The sequence below is a fragment of the Girardinichthys multiradiatus genome, chromosome 14 (genome assembly GCF_021462225.1).
Source record: "Girardinichthys multiradiatus isolate DD_20200921_A chromosome 14, DD_fGirMul_XY1, whole genome shotgun sequence".
Classification (NCBI taxonomy): Eukaryota; Metazoa; Chordata; class Actinopteri; order Cyprinodontiformes; family Goodeidae; genus Girardinichthys; species Girardinichthys multiradiatus.
Window position 1 is genome coordinate 16,350,189 of NC_061807.1, and position 22,510 is coordinate 16,372,698.

The following is a 22,510-nucleotide window of genomic DNA, read 5'->3' on the forward strand; positions in this document are numbered from 1 at the left end:
AATAAACATCTGAAAATTCTGCTGAGTTTTCAAACTGGCCAAGCCATAGAAACAGAAGTATACTATGATAAATAACTGTGTAAAAAGTAAATACATCAGGAGAAACAGTAGGCTTACTGTGTATCAAATGGGTTGTTTATGGGTATTAAGTGGTGATAGGAAGAGACAAAATGGCAACATTTGGATAAAAAATGGGGCAAAGAAGCAAAGTGACTTGGCATTATTGTTGTTACTTGTCAAAAGATTCTTACTGATGCCGACATGTTGTGGTTACAGGTCTAAAGGTGTGAAAGCGCCTGGTTTGAATTCCTGTAGATCAGAGCATGGTGTGTTGTTTTTGATATTTTTGAGCCTACTTCATGTTGTCAGACAGGTTCTATCTAAGTGATTTCTTGATTCTAATTGTCTGGCAGTAATTCAGCTAGTTGTACTGAACACAGTCGTCCAGAAATGTGGTTAACTACAGTTAAAAGCAAGAGGGCCAATTACCTTTTCATTACTTTGGTTTGAATAGCCTTTTCCACTTAATAAACAAAATCCTCATTTTGTTTACTCAGGTTATCTTTGTCTGGTATTAAAATGTGTTTATCTGAAATATCTAAGTGTGATGAAAAAACAAACTGTAATGGGTCAATAACTAGTTTTACAGTACTTTAATTGGATTTTTTTCATGCTTTTCAATGTTTTCTCATTAGTGTTTTGATAAATTAAGTCTTATTAAGCTTCAGTTCACACTGCCCCTTTCCCATAACTCAATTTTGGTAGCCTCGCATTGCCATTTCCTCCTTACAAACAAAGTAGTACCCATGTAATGAACCACTGTGTTTATGTTTAGTTTTCATGATTTTCCGCTTACAGTTAATGAAAACATTACATTTAAGATTAAAATATGAACAGTTCAAATAAGCTGAAGGTATTCGGCCATTATTAAATACTTTTTATGTAAGCAAAGACAGCAGGAGACAATAAAATAGATGTAAGGTTGGTTGGTTGATGACATGATCAACATAAATATATGTTGATCAACCTGATTTCAGACTAAATATGATAAATGATCGAGATCTAGTTCATGTTGGAGCTGCGAACTAAGTTCAGAATATTTAGGTGGTGAACTATGAACATGAATAACTTCATTTTAACTTAGCTAAGCTGAGTTTAGAAATAGTTCTTGTCAAAGATGAACTGGTACTGGCACTGGTTGCGTATGAATGGACCCGGAGTCTTTCCTTGCTTTATCTTAAACTGAAATCAGTCAGATGATTGTCTGAAAATGAGTGAAAAAAGCAGGCAAAATCCAAGGAAAAAACTTATAGAAGATCCTCAGAAAGCCTGGAGGACCATCAACTAAGTTTGGAACTGACTATAATGAAAGAAGAAATAACTTTTTCGTGACTAGTCTACTCATTTGCATCTTTCGATATGAGCTCGGGGTGTTGTGTAAAGTTCACCAACTTGTCATGAGTGGTTGATAGGAGAAGCAGTGCCTGTCATTGGCTGGCCCCTGAGTCACTCTGCCATTATAAGGAGGTGCGCAGCGACGCACTGAGCCCTCCAGAGCCTCTCCCTCCCACCGTGGAGGTATCTTGTGATCACAACTGTCGGCATCGAACCGACCACACTGTGACGTCCACGGCTCAGTGTGAGTCAAGACGCCACAGGAGGGAAATCCCCACGGCAGAGAGTGACGGGAGGCCCCTTTAAATCGACGCAGATTCTTCCTCCTTGGTGGGGTGCCAGGAACAAGAGAGAGGCAGAGAAAGAGGAAGAGAGCTCCGATAAACAACAACAACAACGCGTCTCTCAGCGGCACATTTGGACGGATTCAGCTGTGTACTGCGGCGTCTTGAGGCACAAGGTGAGTTCAATTCACCCTGTTTATCTTTATTCGTGAGGGATTGTTTGTGATGTTGTTTAAAAGTCGAGCGGGAATGAAGTGTTTTAACCCACAGATCGACCTGAAAACACGATATTAGGCGACACTGTGACGCAGGTAGAATAATTTCTACACATGTTAATGGTAATACAGCGGAAAAAAAACAGCGCTTGTTTCTGTATAAACATCGAGTTACTGTCGGTTTGTTAAAGACACGCCGCTCATAGTTCCCGGATCTCTTTCTAATTGCCGTTTTTACTGTTGTCAACAGACTGCGAGGACTTTTCCCGCTGTTATTTCCAACATTTTGGGTGTTTTTTTTTTTTTTTTTTGCCTCTACACGTTTCGGTGTTGAGAGCCATTGCGGAAGTGAGAATCTTCTATTCAACGCGACAGCTACGCTCGGGTCTGTGCTGACATCTAGCGGCCGAACAGGAGAACTGCAGCATGTACGGAGCTTCAGGCATCCCCGAGCTGATCCCACACAGCGGGCCTCCTCGCCAGCCCGGCCCGGCTGGGCAATTCAACCCGGGGCACCCGCAGGGGGAAGGACACGACGGTGGTGCGAACCCCCAGAGGCTCGGACAGAGGGCTCCGAAACTGGGTCAGATCGGTCGGACCAAAAAAGGTGAGAGATACTTCAATCGAAAGCATTTTTTTTTTTACTTTTTTGTTTATTATTCTCAAGCTTTATGTTTTATACACAAACTGTTTGTAGGAAGCAGCTCCACATACACTGCAAACATAAAGCACATTTACACACAACCTTGGTTGAATAAAGTGCTTTTAAAAACATGCCAAAAAAAAAAAAAATCAGTAATTGCTTCACTTGCAAAAGTATTCATACCCCTGGAAATTTCTCACGTTCTTGGCTTTACAGCCACAAACTTTAATGCATTTCATTGGGATTTATGTCGTAGACCAACACAAAGTAGTGCATAATTATAAAGTGGAAGGAAAACAATGCGTTTCTTTAGAAATAACAATCAGAAAAGTGCCCGTTCTTCTTTTCATAACGGGTCTAGCTCTGTCAGATTGGATGGAGATCTTCTGTGAGCAGCAATGATCAAGTCTTACCACAGATTCTTAGTTGTATTTAGCTCTGAATATGCTTCAACCTGAACCATCCCATTGTAGCTGTGGCTGTATGGTTGGGGTTGTTGTCCTCCACCCCTTCCTAATATTTCAACAGCTTTGAACAAGGTTTCTTCCAGGGTTGTCCTATATTTATCCATCTTCCCATTCTTGATTAGTTCTGTTTGAACAGACTTTAATTTCTAAGGATATCTGCTCTGTATACTCCGCATCCAGTAATTAAAAATGGGAGACATGGCGACTATTTTGCTACAAGATACGCAACGTTGAGAAGGTTTATAACTGTCACCTTGATATATAATCCTTGTAAAAATGTTAGTAGCTAAAGAAATTTAAAAAAAAAATTGTCCAGGGACTTTTGGTAGATGAAAAGACCCACAGCATTACTGATCCACCATACTTTACAGTTGGCATGAGGAGCTTTGCCACAAATCCGTTGTGTTTTATGCCAGACCCACCTGGACTGTAGTGTTCCTGGGGGAAAAAGAAATAACGGCATTTGAATAGAAAATACCTCGGCAGTAAATGTATTGTAGGGAGGGGAATAAAAGGCCTCAGTTGCCGTGGAGCAGTTAAAACATCTTCCCTCTTTTTACAGTGGACCTGGATGATGAAGACCTGGACGACCTCATGAACAACAATGGCCAGTGCCCCGTCTCCCTGTCACCGATCTCCTAACTTCTCAAAGAAGTGCCAAAAACCCCAGAAACCCCCTTCCCATCAGCGCTCTTGGTCCTAAGTGTCTTCCTGGAGCTTCTGGTGGCTCATCGGGGCTCCAAATCGGCTCACTTAGTGCCGACTGAAGCCCCCAGGGGGCCCTGATTGTACATAGTGTCTATTTAACTTCGCTCAGACTGTGAATGAATCGTACTGCGTCTCTCTCTGTACCCCTGTAGGCTGTCAGGACTCTAAGGGTTTTTCAAAGCTTCTTCTCAGAAAAGTTGCTGCTGTCGCACCTGAGGTAGACGGCAGCTGACCAGCCGGGCGTGTCCGACGAGGGTTACTGATTCTCTGTGGGTTTGTTGTGTGAAGAAACACGAGCCTGTTAACGTGTATCAACCGCGTGAAAATTTTAGCTTTGTGCAACGACTCGCACAGGTCCTAATGGTGTAGCTATTACCCACTGAATGAAAGCTCGCTATTGAAGGTAAAAGTAAACGACTACTGCAAATTATTTATTGTTTAAAGAAATGTATATTTTTGTTGTTGTTGTCGTGGCTTCTACTTATTCTTATTTCTTTTCTTTGTCATCTAAAAGTGGGATTTATATTGTTTCCAAATGGTGCACTTTGTGGGAATGCCCGTCATGTGCTGTGACACGTCGCAGAAACCTATGCATGAGGTCTGTGCAAGCGTCCAAACTGGTATCCTGTGATTTAAGGGCTACGTAGTAGTTTTCCTAAACCAAAACACTGTTTTGCTGAGCTTGTTATCGGCCCGAGCTGCAGACTCGGCAGGAAAAAATGTCACAAACAGCTAATTTTTATGCACTTTGATTCTGTTCTTGTTTTTCTTTTTTTTAAAATCAGATTTATACCTAAATATATTCTGGTTCGCATGTAGGACGCTTATGTGTTTTATATTAATGAATTAGTTTTTGTCATAGCATCTTTCAGAGTTGGGCGAACTATTTAAAGGTCATGATTGCAGTAAGATCAAAAAAAACGTGCAGCTCTGATTGGCTGTCGCTGGTGAGGCAACCTAACCCTGATGTTTTGGGGGATTTTGTAAAGATTGGAGTGGAGTTAGACGTAATGGGCCTTTTAAAGGCTTGTGATTGAGGTCATGGTCTACTGTTGGTGGCTGTTTCACACAGCTCACGTCTCTGACTCAGATGTTGAGGTTGTGTTTGCCTTTTGCATGAAAGTGATCAACTTTTCATGATGCATCTCTGGAAATAAAAGTATAAATCCTTAGAAAGTCTGTTTTTATTTGTACTCTCGGTACGTGAGAAGAAGCCCTCATGGCTTTAAAATAATCCGAGGTTTGCTGTTTATTACAGATGTAGTCCACAAGATTTAAAAACTGTTCCATCCAAATAATCCACAAAACCACATATTCATGGTGATCTTCCACCTAAGTGGAATCTTGTTCCTTTTGAAAAGGCAGGTTATAGGAATGAAAGTTGGCCTTTCATGACGACACGCAGTCTTAAAGTTCCCGTGGGCGTTTTGAAAGAGGAACAAGCCCACAGCATCACACATCATGCACCATGTTTGCTAGTGGGTATAAGTTGCTTTTCCACATATTCATCGTTTTGTTTTACAACAAACCCACCTGGAGTGTTTGTTGCTAAATCCAATGTAAATGGTTCCAGTTAAAGTCCCAGTAGCGTTTAGCAAACTCCACCTGTTTACGTTTGGGATTAAAGATCAGAAAATGTATATATTTATTTACTGAAATTGTTCACGCGTTGTTTTAAGGTTGCTGATTAAATGGCATGTTCTCTTGTCTTTCCCATTTTTAAAGAGTGGCTGAGAAGTCTGGTCCATATTCCTCAATTTAAAAAAATAACTTCATAGATGTTCTGATTAATATTTAATATAAAATGATATTAAAGAAATTTCTGGAGGTGCCAAAATTTATGGCAGTTTTTTGTTTTAGCACAATAATTGTACAGAAATAAAAAGCAGGTTTTTCTTTCTAACTTTTTACATGTCAGATGTGGTTACTTTGCAGTAAAACATTTATTTTAAGGATTTCTACCCATCTTTCCCTTGAAGGCCAATAACTGGTCCTGCAAAAAGGTAGTTCATCTTGTCCAAATATTGTCTTCAGTTTGTGCAGCATCCCTCTTTGCTTCTAAATATATTTGGCACTAGTGTCCACTATTCACTAGTGTCTGGATAGGAAGTAGGGTAGAAGGAGAAGGGGGCGCCGTGCTGTCTTCCTGTTCTAGGGACTGGGAATTGAATTCGGGACAGTTGCATGGAGGACCCTAGCCTCTACCGCTGAGCCACGCGACGCCCCCAGCATCCCTCATTTTGAAAACAGATTTTTTTAAATGTACGGCATGTTAACTACGTGACACACTGCGATGCATGGAGTTGCTGGCTGTGGAGTCGTATGACCAGTTTAACAATTGACCAGTTTTCCACACCTCCAATAATGTGGAAATGCCAAATGTTTTCGAGGATCCTGGTGTGGATTTTCCAGCTGGATAATCATTGTACAAGTCCAGACCTGATTTCCACAGCACACTTTGAGCATTATGACCAGAGTCCTCTCCTAGTACGGTACTCATAAATATGTTACTGAACTGGTATTTTCCCCCTCACATATTACTTTTGTTTTTGCTTTTTTTTTTCATGTAACAAAACATAACCCTTAAACACATTTTAATATGAGACAAAGACAAGCTGAGTAAATATAAAAAAGCAGCAAATGAAGATTTTTTATTTATTTTTTTAATTGAAGGAAAAGTGATTGAAACCAACCTGGAACTAAGTGGAAAAGTAACTGCCCCCTAATTAAATTATGAATTAACTGTGATTAACCACATTTTTTGTGTTTGAGTTTCACCGGCCACATCCAGGCCTGATTACTGTCAAAACCAGAACTGTTTCTTATTGTACGGCCACATCTGAAACAATATCTTGAAAAACGTCAATATTCTTTGTCACTCATTCAGAAGGTGAGTCTTCTATATTGTATAGATTTAGTACACATTGAATGAAACATTTCAAGCTTTTATTTCATGTAATTCTGATGATTGTTGGCTCATAGATAATGAAAACTTAAAATTCAATGCCAGAAAATGTAAATATTACATAGTCAGTAAAAAAAAAAGTTATTTTAGACTGAAATGTCAGACTTCTGAAAAGTATGTTTTATTTCTCTGCACTCTATTTGTTCAGCGATCAGCCTGAGGTTCTGCTGAGGTGTAATGGAAGCCCAGGTTGCTTTGATATCTGCCTTCAGGTCATCTGTATTGTTGGGTCTGGTGTCTCTCTACTTCCTCCTGACTTTACCCTGTAGATTCTTTCTGGGGTTGAGGTGAGGCCAGTTTGATGGCCAATCAATCACAGCAACGTCATTAGACCAGCTTTTGGTACCTTTGGCAGTGTGGGTTGGTACGAAGCTCTGCTGGTACCAGATATCCTGGTTGATGGCTGTGTTGACTGGGGTATTCAGAAAACACTGTGGACCAACACCAGCAGATGACATGGCACCCAAAAACCATCACTGACTGTGGAAACTTCACACTAGGCTTCAAGCAATATTGATTATGTCCCTCTCCACTTTTCCTCCAGACTCTGGAACCTTGATTTCCAAATGAAATGCAAACTTTACTTTAATCTGAAAAGAGGACCTTGGACCACTGAGCAACAATCCAACTCTTATTTGGCTTGGTCCAGGTGAGACACTTGTAGGCCATCTGTCTGATTGGTTGGGGCTCATGATGCTCATGATGAGTCCAGCCTCAGTCCACTCCTTGTGAAGCGCCACAACATTATTGAATGAATGTTACTTGACAATCCTTTTAAGATTGCAATTGCCCATGCTGCTGGTGCCCTTTTTCCTACCATACGTTTTCTTTCCACTCAACTTTCTATGAGTATGCTTGGATACAGCCCTCTGAACAACCAGCTTCTTGAGCCATGACCTTCTGTGGCTGACCCTCCTCAGGATGTCAATGACTGTGCTGAACATGGCAGTCTTCCCCATTACATAACTTGTATACATTAAAAATGATTATTTTCTAAATTGGTGTTATGTATTAACATTTTCTGAAAACTGAATTTTGGGTTTTCATCATCTGTCAACCCTCCAGTTACAAAAAATAAAAGATTGCAATATTTACCTCTATGCATAATGAATCTAAATAATGTATGAGTTTCACTTTCTGAAATGAGTGACAAAAAATATTGAACTTTTTCATGAGATTCAATTTTTTTTTTAGATGTACCTGAATGTGAACTATGGAAATGCAAATAGGGCCCAACACGCCCCTAGGGGGCACCAAAGCTAAATGTTCAGCCTCTTAGGAGAATAAAAAATTGCTCATATTTCTCCCTTTATAAGCTTGTATGATATAAACAGTATATAAAACACACAAGCTAGTTTACATGTTTTTGTGACATATTTATGCTGTTCAATTTAACAGAACAACAACTCTGTTAGAAATAATAAATCATAAAATATGCAACATCCTGATGCACAACCTGTTTGTTGAAGCACCTTTTGACTCAATTTTAGCATTAAGTCTTGTCTGCCTGGAGTCTTTCAACATTTTGAGTTGGCAATATTTGCTGACTGTGTCCAGATCTCTCAGATTGAGAAGACCTACTGTTTCTTGTCCACAGCCCTCTCCAGGTAAATCCCTGGACTTTGACTTGGCCGTTCCAAATTTTACATTTTTCCTAATAGTTATTTTGTTACTTTGTATGCTTGGACTGACCATGATGCAGAGATGTTAAATCAAAAGACTACAAAAAAGATTTAGTTTAAAGGTTTGAACACAAGGTTGTCACAGCTTGTTTTGATATATATAGTAGTTTGATTTGTTTTGCATCACACAAACCTGCCGTTTAAAAGGGGCTGTAAAGGGTAAGACTACAATACAGTTGGTAACAGTGTAGTCCAGCCTACCAAAATTACTCCAAGAGCCCGCCAATGACTCATCCTGGAGCTCACAGAGCCGAAAACAACATCTAAATCCCTGCAGACCTCAGTTTCATCAGTTAAGGTCAATTGCTCACCAAAAAGAACACAAAGACCTGTCTCACAGTTGCCAAAAAACTTTTGGAAAAATATTCTATAGACTGACGAGACAAAAGTCGATTTTGCATCCTGTTACATCTGGTGTGAAACTAACACAGCATTTCAGAAATAAAAAGATCATACAGGCAGAAAAACATGGTGGAGCTATGATCTGAGGCTGCTTTAAGGCCTGGATGATTTGAAAAAGCAAAAACTGAAGAAATCTGTAAAGGGGGGCAAATACTTTTTCTCAACACTGTACGTAGCAATTTGCAATCATCACACACTAAATACAACTGCAGTGTTTTTATTTCTCTATGTTTTGACATGTTAAAAATACTCTTTTCATACATTTTCTATGTTCCCATTATTCTGGATGAAGAGCCAGATGTTTGGAAAAACAAAATTGGAGTTACAGCTCAGAGAATAACAGTGTAAAAACTACGTATAATCAAGCTACAGATCCTTCAAACCTACACTTACCCTCGACAAAATAAATAGAAGTATGATCAGGGTAAAAGACAGTATCAAACATTTCTTTCTATCTGAGCAGAGTTTCTAACAGGCTGATCTGAAGAGCAATGGGTGTTGTTTGGTATAGTTTACACAATGAAGCCTGTGTGAGAAGTCCCACCGAGCTCATCATAATATCTATTTTAGTACACACAGATATAATAAAACATTTGCTTATCATCACGTGGACAGAGTTGTAGCCTGCACACCATGGTGGAACATATTGCTTTCAATTACATGACATGTGCTAATAAATGCTAGTTCTGCCATACTGCTGCAAAGATTGGCCTTAATCCATGATATTAGGCTGCAACCCAAGTGGTCACACCCTGAAGGCCTTGTGTATTAAATAGGAGGATCCAATTATAATGTATTTGAGAAGACCAGTTGTAAACAACTGTGGAATGTGTGGATGGAGTATGAAACATCTTTGATGGAACAACTCAGAGCAGTGGATGCCAATTAAATGCTCATTACAGCCATGGCTGCACATAAAAAGTAAAGGTCTCATTTCTGTCCTGCTTGTTTCTGTCTGCTGCTCTCACATCTCTGGTTCTGCTCATCTGATGCTGCAACAATTGGGGGTGGGGGCACTTCTTCCACAGCTTCGTTAATTTTTTTTTACCCAGCAGTCCCAGCCGGCAGAGGGAGATATCAGACATATTCCTTATTGCTGCTAGGTGGACTGGAGCGAGAGCCGGCCATATTTGGGTACTTGGATAACTGCTTCTTCCTTGGACAGGAGGCGGCCAGCATGGCTCCACCCAGAACATCTAGGAAGGCACCACCCCAAGCAATGAAGATGGCTGCTCCAAACTCAAACCTGGGAAGACCAAAAGAAAATGATATAAAATGATATATAATCTATCTATATAACAAACTATAATGCTTAAATTAAATAATCATTTGGTTTTTCTGTTGGGTTTTTGAATTTTAAAGTATTTTGAGCTAATTCTACATTTAGTTTATAACTATAATTTAGTAATACTTTTTTTAAAATAAGGTCTGTATGTTAGCTGCAACAGGCAGTGATCTGAGAACTCAGTTTAAGGAAATACTAGAATTATTAAGATGTTCTTGGGTCAAACTAGCAGTTGCTGAAAATCAAGCTAATGTGCTCTGAGTCAAGCTAGTAGCTGCTGAAAGCCAAGCTAACAACTACTTCACAGTTAAGCCAACATCTATTTAAAGTCAAGCTAATATCTTCTCAGAGATTAGCTAACATTTGCTTAAAGTCAGGCTTACACCTGCTCAGAGTGGAGCTAACAGCTGCTCATAGTCAAGCTAACAGTAGTTTAGATAAAAGCTAACATACCGTCGATGCTAAGGGAACAAGATAGTCAAGTCTAGAGCCTGTTTTCTTAGAGTCAAGTTAGTAGCTGCTTAAAGTCAAGCTACTAAGAGTTTAACATTTACTCTGAAGCGAACTCAAGCACCTTTATGTTTTTAAAATGTATGGTGATTTTGAAAAGGCTTAAATGCCTTTTCAAAATCACGTATTTTAACCGTTTATCATAGTTTTGAGTTTAGACAGGAAGCATAGCAGTAGTTCACATAATTAGCAGCATGTATGTTGTTTTGTAGAGAAAATTGTGACAATGGAAACAGGTTTTAGCTTTTTAAGACAACAGAACATTTTTTAATGGGCCATGTGGTGACTAACCGAGTCTTTAACACTGAATCACTATTAGCTTTACTTCTGGATTAGCATTTCTCAAATTAAGAAATGCTAATTAAGTGCGCTCGATCTGACTGCATTGTGCAACAGACAATATTATGACAACTCATAGTTACGCCACAAAACCCTAGTAAAACTGAGCTATGTTTTTAGACAACTACTGAGTTATATTGTGCAAAACACAGAAATGTTGCAGTAACTTAAGTAATAGCTTTAGTTTTTCTTACTTCGTGTTGACCGGAGTGTAAGGGTTATAGAAAGCTCTGATGACGTTGTGAGCAAACCAAGAACACGCCACAATGGCACAAAGCCCTGCAAAGAAAGAGTCAACAGGAAAGATAATTTAATGAACAAACAAATTCAAGAGGATTGATAGTATTTGTATCCCATTTATTCCCGGCAGCCACCCACTCTGACTGTGGCACAATTAAATATCAGTGTAATCTTCAAAGTTCTTTGGACGTCAGATGTTTGAATCAGTGCCAGGAGTGCTGAACTGATTCAGTCCAAGCACCACTGCAGGGCAGATGAGTGGGAAGAAAGCTTCATAGACATGGGATTAAACGTTCCCCAAGGTTCATTTATGGGCAGCAGCAGAACTGAGTACATCTTTGATTAAATTACATGTGCTGCTGTGCAACGGCACCAACACCATTTTAACTTTTCATATTTGGTCAAGTGCAAATTTCTAACTTCAAAACGTCAGTGTACTTTAGTGATATTTTATGTGACAGAGAAACACATAAGCTGCGCATAAATTTCAAGTGAGAAATAAAAATCTGAAAAAAATCTGACATGTACTTATAGCCTTCGCCCCACTTTTACTCTGATACTCCTAATTAAAATTCAGTGCCACCAACTGCTTTCAGAAGTCACCTAAATGGTAAACAGGAACCACCTGTGTGTAATTTGATTTTAAATCCAGCTGTGCTATAAAGACAAAAAACACTGAACAAACATCACTGAGACCAAGGAAAACAGCAGCTAAATACAAGGTGACACTGAAAGGAAGCCTAGTAGAGGCTGCAGAAGACTTTGGATTGGAATGGAAGTTCATCTTCCAGCAGGACAACCGTCCTAAGCATACAGCCAGGGCTACAATAGAATGGTTCAGATTTGTTCATTAGAGCGGTGAGTACCTACTTAGACAACTTGAACCTCTTAGGCCTTTACAGACAACCTTTGCAAAGAACTGTATGTAAATCATAAAAATTTTGGGATTGCATCCTACAGCTGGTCTATTTATTAATGCATTTTTTAATTAAACTAGTATCAATAGCTTGAAGCATCTTCATCCTCACCTCCTACAAGCAGAATAATGCCTCCTGTCATGGCAACGCGAGACTTGCGCAGTTTATCACCTCCTCCACAGGTGGTGCACTTCATTCCCATACAGGCCACACCCAGACCCGTGACGGACACAATGATGCCAACTATCATCAAGGCACGAGTTGCTTGGAGCGAACCTGGAGAGGTCACAGAACAAACATAGTGAGGTAGCTGTGTGCAGGTTATTCCGAGAACAGCAGTGAACAAAAAGGCCTTTTGTTCAATGAAATGTGTGAGTGTTTCTCAGGAAAGTTAAAAAAAATGTAGCGAACAATGTAAAACAAAACAGGAAAATACAGGGTGCAAGCAGAAAGATAAACTATCAAAGGTTTTCTCTGTGTGTCTTGAGGTTGTAAATTAACTTCCTGTTAGCCTGCCAGGACACTATTGTGATTTTTCCTGGAAGAGAAACAATGGGACACACATGAACACACCAAAGTAGAGAAACAACAGCTTTTTCACTTGAACTAAATCCCACTGGTTGGCTGGCTGAAACTTTCCTGTCAGGGTCCTCATTTATTAATGCTCCCCTCAACCCTATAAACCTATCACAGGGTGAGGCCCCTCTTTGTCTAACCCCCCCCCCCCCCCCCTGTCCACCTAGAACCAGTCTGTGCTAGTCTAGGCCATCCCTGCCCTGCCCAAACAAACATCCAGCAGGGAGCGAGGGATGGAGGGAGAGTGGATATAAAACAGAATGTAAATCAGAGGGAAATGGGAAACAATAGGCTGGATTATGCAATAAACACACAGCAGAATGTAGAGGTTTCATGCACCAAGCTTTCACTCATCAAATTACAAGATGTACAAAAGTTAAAAAAGGGTGGTCGTGGCTTTTCTGATCAATTGTATATTCCTAGAATATCAGTTAAAACTTGGATGTGCCACCACTACACAAGGTTCTGAACCTCTCCCCTTGGATGAAAGGAAACTGGTTGGAATATTCACAGGAATTCAGAAAGCACCAAGGTTCAGCCTAGAAACTGGAAACTGCAACATTAAGAGTGTCACATTCCAGTAGGAAGACAGTTTATTTTGGTGATGCACTAAGAGGGCATGCCGAACCCCTTCTGAATAAAAGGTTGTTGATCAAATAAGACAAAGAGTGACAAATTAGGCTACAATGACTAGAAATATGTTTGGAGCAGTCAAGTTGAGGCTTTCAAACCCAAGGACGTTGTTTCAACTGTCAAGCACAGGGGTGGCAGCATCATGCTGATGGTCTGGATATTTCGACAACAAAATGATCCCAAACGCATTAAAACTGGGTTTGGAAAGGATAAACCAGCCTAACATAGAGTTTATGGAATGAACCCGGCCTTAACCCTGTTGAAATTTAGGGGACCCAGTGTGGAGGTGGTAAAGTGCGTGACCTGTGTACGGAGGCTACAGTCTTCAACGAAGCTGCCACAAGTTCGAGTCATGACCCGTTGACCTTTGCTGCATCTCTTCTCCTTGCTCTCTCCATCTCATTTCCTGCCGGTCAACTTACAGAATAAAGGCCACTAGTGCCACAAAAAAATAAATAAATAAATTTAGGGGGACTATGCTGTGTGGGACGATGTAAATTTATGTCTTAAAGAGTGCAGAAATATCTGGGTTTTTTTTCAGTGATAAACTGTTGAAAACAGATTTGACAACACATGGTTTTAGTGCCCACAGTTTGATAACAGCTTGTTGACGAAAGGGTGCAACTCAGAACCTTGTGTTGAATGTAACACATTTACACTTTCTGTCACCACCCATCCTGAGAATCACACTGCTTGGACAGTGTGTGACGGTCTGTGTGTGAGGGTTTCAGAGTCATGAGGATGGTGACATTTTCAAAGAACAAGATGTAATAGAAGAGAAAACAAGATCCTGGTATTCTCACAGATTGCTCAGTGTGATGGTAAGAGAGTATGCAGAGGTAAACCTAGTCAGTGCGGTCTATCAGGGGGGTCTGATAAATGACCAGCTGTGTGTCCAGGTGTGTTCATGAACAACAGTTTCATTCATATAGCACCGTTCAATAGTTTTCAATCTCATTCATTCTTTCTTTATGTTTTTATGATATTTTACTTTCAAGCAGAACATCTTTCTTGCAATCTTTAAAAATAGAGTAAAGGAGCAGTTCTGCAGGCTTTCTAAAATACTTTCAAGCCTTTTATTAAGGTTTTGGCTGCTTTTTCACAGATTTTTAGCCCACCTTTTGGTCTATAACTTAGGAATGCGTTATTTTTATGCTTGTGGAATCACTTTAATATATACCTCTATCGTCCTATTGCAGATTTTCCTTGCATTTCGAGATGTACAGCTGTAAGTAACTAACAATTCAGCACTGGCATCCTACATATTTGACACTCAGCTAAACTGGGCTGCCATAAATAATTTTGGACATGCTGTAAAATGCTGCTGCATGAGCATAACAATTCTAAAACATCACATATACCACACAAATGTTTCAGCCCTGATCCCTTGAAATCTTGATCTAATGCTACACTCTGGACTGAAGAAGATTCCCTCCCCTCAGCCTGCCGAATGCTTGAAGTGGCTCCAACTGATCGTAACCCTACCTATTTTCTGATTAATTTATCTAATATTTATTTGACCAGTTAGGAGCACTTAAAGGTTGTGTGTAGAGCATTACCTTCCACCCCAGACCATTAAGCTTGAAAAAAAAACTTCAAAAACAACATACTTTGTCCTGACGCAGTCAAACTTTGTGCTTTTTGCATTATTTTTCTCAGTACACATGCACTATTCAAAATGGGGCCAATTGAAGGTGAGACAAACACTTCACAAATGTAACAGGACTTGATGTTAGAAAAAATTGACTTGATCTCCACACATTTTGATCCATGTGAAATGTGTTTTTAAATACTCCAACATACATGACAAGATTAGAAACACTTTGCCTCTGAAATCATTCACGCACACATATGCTCCTAAGTTCAAGAGATGAACTCGTATTGTGTCTAACAGACATGAACACATGAATGTATTCATCTATTGGAGAGAATTTTAGGTCTGACAGTTTTGTTGTCTTCATTTATTCTTCATTTATTAAAGTTCAGACTAAATATGTAGTCATGGTTTTGGACTGCGAGCGGAGCCGGAGTACCCGGAGAGAACCCACGCATGCACGGGGAGAACATGCAAACTCAATGCAGAAAGAGCCCTGGCCAGGAGTCGAACCCATTTCCATTTTCACTGATAAAACTTTGACATTTTCCTGCCAATTGTATAATACACGATTAACCTTAATACAGCTTAACGATTAACCTTAATGACCTTTGAATCAAGACCACCGTAAAGATTACAAGAGCATCTGACTGCTTGAATTGAATATATATAGCCATATTTAATAAATTAGAATGTTTTCCAGTGGGTTGTTTGTCAGATTAAGAGTACTTTTTGAAAATAACAACCTTTGAGGATTTATAAAACATATCTTTCAAACAGCCAATTTTTCTGTATTAAAATGTTTTTTTGTTGGTCTGATGTAATATTCTAATCTTAAATGTGTTTTCATCAGCTGTAAGCAGAAAATCCTCATAATTAACAGAAATACATGGGCTTGCAAACATCGGTTTCTGTGCAGTTAATCTATATAATGTGTTTCATTTACTGAGCTAAGTTACAAAAATAAATTAACTTTCCAACAGTATTCTAATTTATTGAATGGGTCTGGCACATATTCAATAGATCAGAATTATATTTATAACACATAATGATATTTTTAAGCATTTGTTTCTGTTAATTATGATTGTTTTCTGCTTACAGCTAATGAAAACACGACATTTAAGATTAGAATAATACATCAGACAATACAAAATATTAATAAAGACATGTGGACTTAATGAAAAATACGTTTAATACCTGCCTAAATGTTTTCATTTTCAAAATGTAGTTTTAATCTGACAAACGAGCCTCATTGGGGCGCATATTCTGATTTATTGAATATGACTGTATATAAAAAAATCAGCGGTGGTTTAAAAGTTTGTGCATTTACATAATTATTTTTTCGTCAAACCTTAGATTGCGCACTTCCTAAATTCTGCATAAACTTAATAAAAAGTGGCGCAGCGCTTACTGTCGAGCTGCAGGATGGAGTCGTAAATTTTGCACTGCAGCTGCCCGGTGCTCTGGAAGGCGCAGGACATCCACAGTCCCTGGTACATTGCCACGGCTGTGATGATGTTGTCCCCGATGTACGCAGACATCTTCCACTGAGGCAGGATGGTCCCGATGATCAGCCCCACGATCCCGACCAAAGACAGAAAAAAGCCCAGCAGCTGGATCCCGGAGTTGGCCATGCTTTACTTAGAGCTCCCTGGCGTATAGAAAAGAGATGTTATCCTTAAAAGTAAAATAAAAAACTTTCACAGGCTCTGTTAGGTTTAATAACGCTGTATAACCTGCATACAGTGTCTGTGTGGAGATAGAGGTGAGTAACAGAGGGTGGGTTTCCACGGAGGGGGCGATGATGGGTGGGTGTGGGAGCCCTGTCTGCTCTGATGGGAACATCTACCTCTGCTTCCAGCCTGTGCTGTCCTGGTTCTTCTGATAGGGATGTTACAACCACAGAAACTATTTGGGGAAAAATAACTACAAGTTTGGTTCAACTGGTATCAGATTTAGTGTTTAAACAGAATCAGATATAAACAGGCATACAGGGATCCTTCTACACCTTGTTCTTTACTTTAAATTATATAAAAAAAAACTGAAGTTCACCATGAATTTATGGCGCAGATTTTTACAGTGAACAGGTTAAAGAAGCTGCAAATACAGGAGGGGACACAAGGAAATTAGGGAGAGCACAAGGAAGATAGGACACAAGGATGGAGGGGGGGAGGACACAAGGATAGACACATATGTGAGAGGAAGAAAGGAAGGAGAAAATAGGGAAGGAAGACAATGGATGTATGGATGGATTCAATTGCAGTTATTCACTACTAACTGGCTTTTATGAAGGCTACTTCATCTGGGCGCCACAATGGACCATCTACCTCCATCTCATCCTAATCCCTCTCATCCTCCTCTGTCAGACCAACACTGCATATCCTGCTTCTCTGGACCCACAAACCAGTCCTGTGGACGTTTCTTGCTCTCTAGTAGCTCCACATTCTGAATGTGTTGACCAATAAATCCAACATGGTTAAAATGTTTATATAAATGAATCAAAACGGATCCTGAAAAGGGAGTACTTTGGGTAAAATTGTGTTTGGTTTATTTGTTCACACAGTTCAGTTATTCATATCCCACTCCCTCTCTGCGTTGTACTGATCCTTCAGTTTCTCACATTCTTGTCCTTTCAACCTCTTCCCCTGTCACTATAACTCTCCTCCTTTCATCTGTATCCAGGCTTGTGTAACGGGCCTTCAGCCTCTTGCTGTTGAAGGCAACAAATACCCGACTGTTGCTGGGGAGGAATGGCTCTGCAGGAAATCTGTTTCTCATTGAAACAAATGATAAGGATGAGAGTTTTTAAGATGTTTTTACATTTTTTTAGCATTTGGAAAAAAAAAAAAAAACAGGAAGGAAACCTTATAGATAGAAAAATCTAAAGGTCAGTCATTTTCTACCGCTTCTCCCATAGTGGGTCGCAGGGGAGCTGGTGCCTATCTCCATAAGTCTATGGGCGAGAGGCGGGCTACACCCTGGACAGGTCACCAGTCCGTTGCAGGGCAACACACAAACAACCATGCACACACTTAATACACCTAAGGGCAATTTAGAGAGACCAATTAACCTAACAGGCATGTCTTTGGATTGTGGGAGGAAGCCGGAGTACCCGGTGAGAACCCACGCATGCACAGGGAGAACATGCAAACTCCATGCAGAAAGACCCCCGGACGGGAATTGAACCCAGGACCGTGCTACCAAAAACAAAAAATGTAATAATGGATGAAGAAGAGCAGGAGAATAGGGGCAAATCCCAGCCTTCCAGTACTGTAACTACTGGAAACCTGATTTATATGATGTTCTAATCTAAGCAAGTCATGGGTACCAAAGAAAAGCTCCCCACACCACCTATTTCCTTTCAACTTTCTTTTCTCTTTTTTCTCCTTACCCTTTTCCCACTTCTTTACAGCATAAACACACATTCATCACAATGCTCAGAAGGAGCTACAGAAGAAAAAAAAAACAAAAAACGGCTAAATCAGTCTTAACAGCATTCTTTCTGCCTCCCCTTTCTGAGGCCTCCTGTGGGTCTGAACTGAGAAAGTACTGTACAAAGTCAATGACTAAAGTCCTTTGAGTGTCTGTGGAAGTCATTGATGCATTAGCAATAAAACACCCTGCTTTTCTCCTGAAAAGGCTCAGTGGGGCTGTAAATGAGGGGGATGGCGCCTGTCCTCTTTATGTCCCCTGTCTTCTCCAGAATACTTAGAAACTGTGTTCTTGGTCTTGTGGCTTCATTCTTCTCGTGTGTGACCACTTCATTGGGCATCAGTATGAAACGTACGAAAAACAGGGTAGAAAACCCTCACAGAATGGCCTATTCTTCAAACTAAAGAACATCTAATGGGGCCATTTAGTTTTTATTTTATTACTTCATGTTTTCATGGGATATTATAATTTAAAAAAGGTGTTTCAACTGAATTCATGCTTGTACCTCATGATGGTGATGTTCATTTTCATGACAACATTTAAGAAATAATTTGATTAAATTCAAATCCAATAATACTTTACTAATCCCTAAGGGAAATTAAATGTTGTTGTAGCTCATATTATGAAGGTTTCTTCAAAGAGCCGTTGTAGATGCTGATGGCTGTGGGCAGGAAGGATCTCCTGGAGCGGTTTGTCTTACAGCAGATCTGAAGAAGCCTCTGACTGAAGACGCTCTGTTGTTGTACAACAGTCTCATAAAGAGGATGCTCAGGGTTCTACATAATGTTCCTCATTTTATGAAGAATCCTTCTTTGCACAATGATCTCCAGAGGTCCCAGAGTTCATCCAACTTGTTTGCCAACATTGCCCATCATAATCGATGGAAGAGATGGTTTGAACTTCCTCCTTCTCTCTCTTCTCTTTGCTCCTGCTCTGCTTCCACGGCACCTCATTTTCAACTCATCAGGGATTTGGGGTTATAGTTGAAGTATTATTTGAGCATTTGATTAATCAGCTGCTCCTGGTTGTAAGAAAAAAAAAAAAACTCCTTGTTGCTATGGTGATGCATCATAACAAATGTCCAAAAGTACAAAAGTATCAGCAAAAAGAGGGCAATCATCCAAAAGAAGTAATTTGTATTGTGGAAATATAAATGCCTTATTATTAGTAGCTCAGACTAAGATATATTTGGGACTTTTCTGTTTATAGATTGATTTTTATTAGGAGTTTTTAGTTATGTTTTTGACAGTTAGAAAAAAACCTTAACAGTAGCCTCTAGTATTATAGAGTCCAGTTTTTACACAATGAGTGTTTATTATTCAAGGTTAAAGCTTGCAGGTGTTTTCTGTCTGTATTGTGAGAAGCCGGCAGTGTATTGGGGAGGCATGGTACTCCTCTCTGTGCTGACCGAAACGTCTGATAACTATTCCACCTTGAAGCTTCCTGAAGACGTGCGGGAAACAATTCTGTAATTAAATGATTAAATATATCTCTGTTTCTTTGATACTGATGCTGACAGAATGATTGTGTATGTGTGGGGTATAAAATGTAATGTAACGCAGCCCCCAGTGAGACAACACACAGAGGTTTCCAGGTAGCAGTGTAAGTGTGATGTCTCCCTCTCTGAATTCAGACTGGTTTTAATAAACTTGTGGAAACGTGCAACTGATCTCTGACTGAGGATTGTCCTTTGGGGTGCCAAATGAAAAGAGTCGATGAGAGGTGAAGAGTAATGTAATAGTTAATGGACGGCCAGTAAAGTTTTCCTACCTCGACGGTATCCACCACAAGAGGAATTTGAGTTCTTAAAAAGAATTAATCAGAATTTAAAGTAACAGAGCCACTCTAACCTGCTGCCACCTTAAGTGGCGCAAAAAAGGTGAGAACAAGGCAGCCGTGAACGCAGTTGAAAATGGTAGAAGAGTGATGAAGGTATTATTATTCCAATTTTATTTAATGAAGTGAAAATTTAAATGCTGATATTTTTCCAAGAAGAGGAAGTCAGGAGAAATGTTGACTGGGACCATTAGCTTGGAGTCCTAACCAAGCACCTATGAGAGATTTAAAAGCACTCCATTCTGAGCCTAATGTGCAATTCACCCCGGTAGAAAAATATAATTTATGAGAAAATCTGTAGGCTAATGAAAACCAAAGATTCTGGCAAAATTCAGATAAATTTAATTTCTGCTTCAGTTCTGACCAGCATTATTACTCTCATGTACTCAAACATGCATCAGCACTTTTCTCCAAGTGCATGTTTCTCTAGAATAGCCACATTTAAGTTAGCAATGTAGTGTCTCACTTTTTTCCACATAATCAGCCTCTTTTACGTGTGAGAGTTGAACTCCTGTCTGAGTTCATCTATATAGTTCACTCACATGTTGTTTAGCCTTAAAAAGCTACTCCTAGCTAATGCTACACCTGCTGTAGATGAGAGGGAAGTTAAAATATGAATGTATAATAAGACTGCAGCTACATCCAAACTCTCTCTGCTCCATTTGGCTCAGACACAGAGAAAAAAATGAGTCGCAGCTGAAGCTAATTTTTATAGGAAAACATAGTGTGGCAACATTGGGAAAGAGCATGATCTGTGGATATCAACAGATGTTTTGTGCTGACAGCAAAATGTTTTCTGGCTCTAAAAGCTGATGAGAGGTGTTGTTTAAAAGCCAATTTTATATCCTGAAAGATGTTTCTGCTGTTTTTTATTACCTCGTTTTATGTTAAGATTACCATAATTTTAGTTGATGTAGTTTTTAGTTTTTGAACCTGCTGTTAGCAGACTGCCTGTTGGTAGGTGTCATTTCCATTTCCTTGTTCTATCATCCAACACAAAGAAAACACAGCATAGACACAGTTTAGACATACACAACAAGAGATACTAAAGCAAATATACTCTTGGGCTTTTAGTCTGGATAAAGACCAATGTGGGATTGAATATATGGTGCTCTGGAAATGTCTTTGCCTTCAAGCATACAGACCTCCTGTAACAGCTGAGATTGGTCTCCATCAAAAGCTATCAAGGTTTTCTAACGGTTTTCTTTGGATTTTGACTGATTTTTCTCTCACTTTCTAATCTATTTGTTTACTAAGTCTTCTAACTCTGCCCTATGAATCATAGAAGCGTAAAAGCTTCAGAACTAATTTCTTGAATTATTTTTGAAAAACAGTTTTATAGCTTCAACAAAGTGAATCCCAAAGAGCTACCAGCTAAAACATGTTTTACAATGGACAGTCTTGTCTGTCTGATACTGCCCATCTGCTGGAGGTAGTGTTTGAGGCCAGACACTCTACATTATGCCACACCACACCTGGACTGAAAATTTGTGAAAGAACTTCAGTTCAAAGAAAGCATTTGAAAAACCTTTAGAAAATCTGAAGAGCTGCTTATCAGTTGCTAACAGCTTGTTACCTTGGTACAATCATTTTAACCTTTTCTCAAAAGTGAGAAAAGGTTAAAAGCCATCTGTATGAAGAGGTCTACAAGTGTCTAAATGTAGGCCTTGAGGTGATCAAATGGGTTGATCAAACCTGACTTTTATTGTCTTTGTTGGACAAGAGACATGGCCTAAAAAAAGTAAAGATTTCACCAGATTTTTCTGGACTTAAAAAGCACAATAACTGATATGAAACAGACATAAACATATGTAAAATTACATATTTGGGACTTTGGTTTCGGGTTTTGCTTTCTTTTAAATTTGACACTGTTGGCATTCTATACTCTGTTCTTTGATTTCTGGTAATCATGGTTATTTGTAGTATTTTGAAATTGAAGGTATTTGCTTGGATTCTGATTCAATTTATATGAGATAATGTTCTGTGTTGCCTGGTTTATCTAGTAGCTTTGTGTCTCAGCTGCCTGCACCCCTCCAGCTGCCTCTCATCTGCTCATTAACTCACCTGTCTTGTATTCCAGTAATAAAGCCCCCCAGGCTTAAATACTGCTCTGTTTTTTTTTGTTTGTGTCAGATCCTCTGTTGTTGCTACCAGCCTGGTTGTTCCTCGTGGCTCACTTATGGTTTCTTGTTCTTTGATTTTCCTCTGGTCTCTGGCCTATTTTTTGTAGGTTTTGGATTGGTTAATCTTTAAAAAAAAAAAACAGATTGTTTTCATCTGCCTGCCTCTGCTCTACATTTGAGTCCTCCACTTTGCTCTTAAATGACACATTCCTCTACTAAAAAATGAGATTGTAATGTGGTACAATTTCAAGTGGAAATCTAAAA

At 39.4% G+C, this 22,510-nt stretch overlaps 2 protein-coding genes across 5 annotated transcripts; one reads left to right on the plus strand and one right to left on the minus strand.

The window, feature by feature from the left end:
- The first annotated feature begins 1,536 nt into the window (after positions 1-1,536).
- si:dkey-112a7.4 (calcium/calmodulin-dependent protein kinase II inhibitor 1) lies at positions 1,537-4,884 on the plus strand. Its single transcript, XM_047385930.1, has 3 exons — positions 1,537-1,855; positions 2,145-2,501; positions 3,567-4,884. The coding sequence occupies exons 2-3, from the start codon at positions 2,321-2,323 to the stop codon at positions 3,644-3,646; spliced, it is 261 nt and encodes an 86-aa protein (XP_047241886.1). The 5' UTR covers positions 1,537-1,855; positions 2,145-2,320; the 3' UTR covers positions 3,647-4,884.
- Positions 4,885-8,962: 4,078 nt separating this feature from the next.
- On the minus strand, positions 8,963-17,150 carry cldn7a (claudin 7a). 4 transcript variants are annotated; one of them, XM_047385929.1, is made up of 5 exons: positions 17,134-17,150; positions 16,267-16,506; positions 12,164-12,328; positions 11,090-11,174; positions 8,963-10,007 (listed from the first exon to the last, which is right to left on the minus strand). In XM_047385929.1, the coding sequence occupies exons 2-5, from the start codon at positions 16,487-16,489 to the stop codon at positions 9,839-9,841; spliced, it is 642 nt and encodes a 213-aa protein (XP_047241885.1). In that variant the 5' UTR covers positions 16,490-16,506; positions 17,134-17,150; the 3' UTR covers positions 8,963-9,838. The 4 variants fall into 4 exon arrangements, with proteins under 4 accessions (XP_047241885.1, XP_047241884.1, XP_047241883.1 ...); XM_047385928.1 differs by lacking the exon at positions 17,134-17,150 and adding an exon at positions 16,592-16,896; XM_047385927.1 differs by lacking the exon at positions 17,134-17,150 and adding an exon at positions 16,600-16,895.
- Between the last annotated feature and the right edge of the window lie 5,360 nt (positions 17,151-22,510).

Bases quoted from the DNA above. Each gene is read 5' to 3' on its own strand.
- si:dkey-112a7.4 (XM_047385930.1), top strand. From the start codon at position 2,321: ATGTACGGAGCTTCAGGCATCCCCGAGCTGATCCCACACAGCGGGCCT. The intron at 2,502-3,566 runs GTGAGAGATACT...CTCTTTTTACAG, and splicing joins GATCGGTCGGACCAAAAAAG to TGGACCTGGATGATGAAGAC.
- cldn7a (XM_047385929.1), bottom strand. From the start codon at position 16,489: ATGGCCAACTCCGGGATCCAGCTGCTGGGCTTTTTTCTGTCTTTGGTC. The intron at 11,175-12,163 runs GTGAGGATGAAG...CTTTCTTTGCAG, and splicing joins CATTATTCTGCTTGTAGGAG to GGCTTTGTGCCATTGTGGCG. The intron at 10,008-11,089 runs GTAAGAAAAACT...TGGTCTTCCCAG, and splicing joins TACACTCCGGTCAACACGAA to GTTTGAGTTTGGAGCAGCCA.